Consider the following 2432-nt stretch of genomic DNA (forward strand, 5'->3'; position numbering starts at 1 on the left):
ACGAGTTTGATTTTGTCATACCACGTGACATTTTTCGTCACATGTATTGTCCTAATACATTGCTAGATGTCAATCTGGGATGGCGAGTGTTGGTGATAAATTAAAAAGGTGTTTTAATTTATCAATTTGATTAGATCAAAATAATATTTCACGTCGTTAGACATCGTGATCGGGAACCTGATGGATCACATACAAAAGGAGAACTGGAAGTTTGTGATTTATCAATTAATTAATTTAATAAGCGTTGGATAAATTAATTAATTGGGTTGCTTATTTATTGGTCCGACGCAATTAATTGGATTAATTAATTCACGGACTAGATTTAATTAAATGGGTTAATTAAATATTGATCGGGTTATGCCAAGCTCATTTGGGCTTATATAAATAAATTATTAGGGTTTACAAATCTATAGAGAGAATTCATTATTCTTGCTAGCACAAGAAGAAAATCATAATTCTACAATCTTGTTCTCTGTGTGGATCACCGTTGGAGGCTGGACAATTGGACAGTTGTGGAAGGCAGATCAAGGTTGTTGGAACAAAGAAAAAGCAAAAAGGTTTGCAGATCTAGAAAAATGTATGATTTTTATCACAATTTCTATCTAAACACAAAGACGATTCCTGGTAAGAATCGAAATTTGTTTTAATTTTCGCTGCGCATGTTAAGTAGATTCCCAACAAGATGTTATTTGTTATTGTTCTGATAGATCGACATGATATGTTAAAAAAAAATCATTTGTTAAGACGAAGACTTATTCTTCACCAGTACTATTCTCTAATTTTGACTAATTGTTTGATTTACTACAGGCATTCCACAGATCGTGAGGTTGCCATTATGATGCTTTTGGCATACCTTTCCTACATGCTATCCGAAGTAAGTATTTTGCACAACTTGTAAGGAGCTTATAGAACTTGGCATTCTTCTTTGGCAACTTTTAAGAAGCTTTTACCTAGTGTTCCAATTTAACAGATGAAAGTTTCTTTCGGCCATAATATGTCGTGCAGTTATTCAATTTAAGTGCTATACTCACTGTATTCTTCTGCGGCATTGTGATGTCACACTACACTTGGCATAATGTCACCGAGAACTCAAGAGTCACCACCAAGTATGGCGTTACCTTGTCACAAAATAAAACTTTTAGACTACATTATTGCTTATGACACTTCCCATACCCTAAGTTTCATAATAAATTGACATTTCTTATTGATTTGTATCTTCAACTATTCTGCAGGCACACCTTTGCCACTTTGTCATTTGTTGCTGAGATATTCATATTTCTTTATGTTGGCATGGATGCTCTGGACATTGAGAAGTGGCGTATTGTAAGTAGCAGGTATGGCTTATATGTAGATGAAATATTTAGCCTCCGCTTGGCAAAATTTATAAATCATTTATAAATTATCAAATTTCATTTTAACTATACATTCCATTGGACCCACAAGTACTATCTGTCACTCAATTTTATCTATTTATAAATTAAACCTTTAATTTTTTCTCAAACGGAGGCTTAGCCACCATAATCTAGTTTCATGAACTTTGCTATAGAAGAAGAGACTTTGCATGCTGTTTGGTTAGAAAAACATTATTGACTTTTTTGTTTATTGTTAGCCTGAAGACGTCAATTTCTGTCAGTGGAATTCTGTTGGGATTGGTTTTGGTTGGACGAGCAGCCTTCATTTTTCCTCTATCATTCTTGTCTAACTTGACCAAGAAGTCTCCAAATGAGAAAATTGACTTTAAGAAGCAAGTACGAGATCAGAAATAATCATTTCAACTATACAACATTCTTCATTTGTTTGGGCTATCTAACAATGCTTCCATTTGTGATTTGCAGATTACAATATGGTGGGCTGGTCTTATGCGAGGTGCTGTTTCGATGGCACTTGCTTATAAACAGGTAAATTATTAGCTATGACTATTTCAGTGAAATAGAATGGTTTCCCCAACCTTTATCAATGATGAAAGTGCATTCACAATTTTTGAACATTTTTTTATCATACTTTTGTTGCCTAAAATCGGATGTAAGAAAGTTAAATAAGAAAATATACCCAAGTATCGACACTATTTTTTTGAATTGTGACAAGAATAGGAATGAACTAAACAGAACGAGTCGGTTCTTGTCTATTTTGGTTCAATTACCCTACATGGAACTATTTGATATTTTTATTAAATAGAATTCTTATTGGTACTTAGTTTGGTTTGCTCTAATTCATTTCCCAGTCGAACTGAGTCGTTCCTTTTGAATTTTTTGTTAAAAATATTTGCAACTGAAAATCATTTAAACCATCGAAGAATTTTTGTTAAATGAATATCATTATTAGCCTTTGTTTGAGTTACATTATTTTCATAAGAATGTATTTTTGAATAGTGTATTGATGAAAAATGTATGGTTAAAAAATAAGGAAAAGTTTTGGATTTGCGTGTAATGTTA

At 32.6% G+C, this 2432-nt stretch overlaps 1 protein-coding gene across 3 annotated transcripts; it reads left to right on the forward strand.

Annotated features, from left to right (window-relative positions):
- The first annotated feature begins 441 nt into the window (after window positions 1–441).
- LOC111388677 (sodium/hydrogen exchanger 3-like) lies at window positions 442–2350 on the forward strand. 3 transcript variants are annotated; one of them, XM_023013439.1, is made up of 5 exons: window positions 442–874; window positions 1006–1106; window positions 1233–1334; window positions 1610–1748; window positions 1836–2350. In XM_023013439.1, the coding sequence occupies exons 1-5, from the start codon at window positions 683–685 to the stop codon at window positions 1908–1910; spliced, it is 609 nt and encodes a 202-aa protein (XP_022869207.1). In that variant the 5' UTR covers window positions 442–682; the 3' UTR covers window positions 1911–2350. The 3 variants fall into 3 exon arrangements, with proteins under 3 accessions (XP_022869207.1, XP_022869209.1, XP_022869208.1); XM_023013441.1 differs by having other exon boundaries at window positions 817–894; window positions 1836–2349; XM_023013440.1 differs by having other exon boundaries at window positions 821–874; window positions 971–1106; window positions 1836–2349.
- The last annotated feature ends 82 nt before the right edge of the window (window positions 2351–2432 follow it).

The sequence above is a fragment of the Olea europaea genome, unplaced genomic scaffold, assembly GCF_002742605.1.
Source record: "Olea europaea var. sylvestris unplaced genomic scaffold, O_europaea_v1 scaffold5198, whole genome shotgun sequence".
NCBI lineage: Eukaryota > Viridiplantae > Streptophyta > Magnoliopsida > Lamiales > Oleaceae > Olea > Olea europaea.

Excerpts from the sequence above, each read along its gene's own strand:
- LOC111388677 (XM_023013439.1), top strand. The coding sequence starts at position 683 with ATGTTATTTGTTATTGTTCTGATAGATCGACATGATATGTTAAAAAAA. Across the intron at positions 1,335-1,609 it reads TGGCGTATTGTAAGTAGCAG|CCTGAAGACGTCAATTTCTG; the intron begins GTATGGCTTATA and ends GTTTATTGTTAG. Across the intron at positions 1,749-1,835 it reads AAATTGACTTTAAGAAGCAA|ATTACAATATGGTGGGCTGG; the intron begins GTACGAGATCAG and ends TGTGATTTGCAG.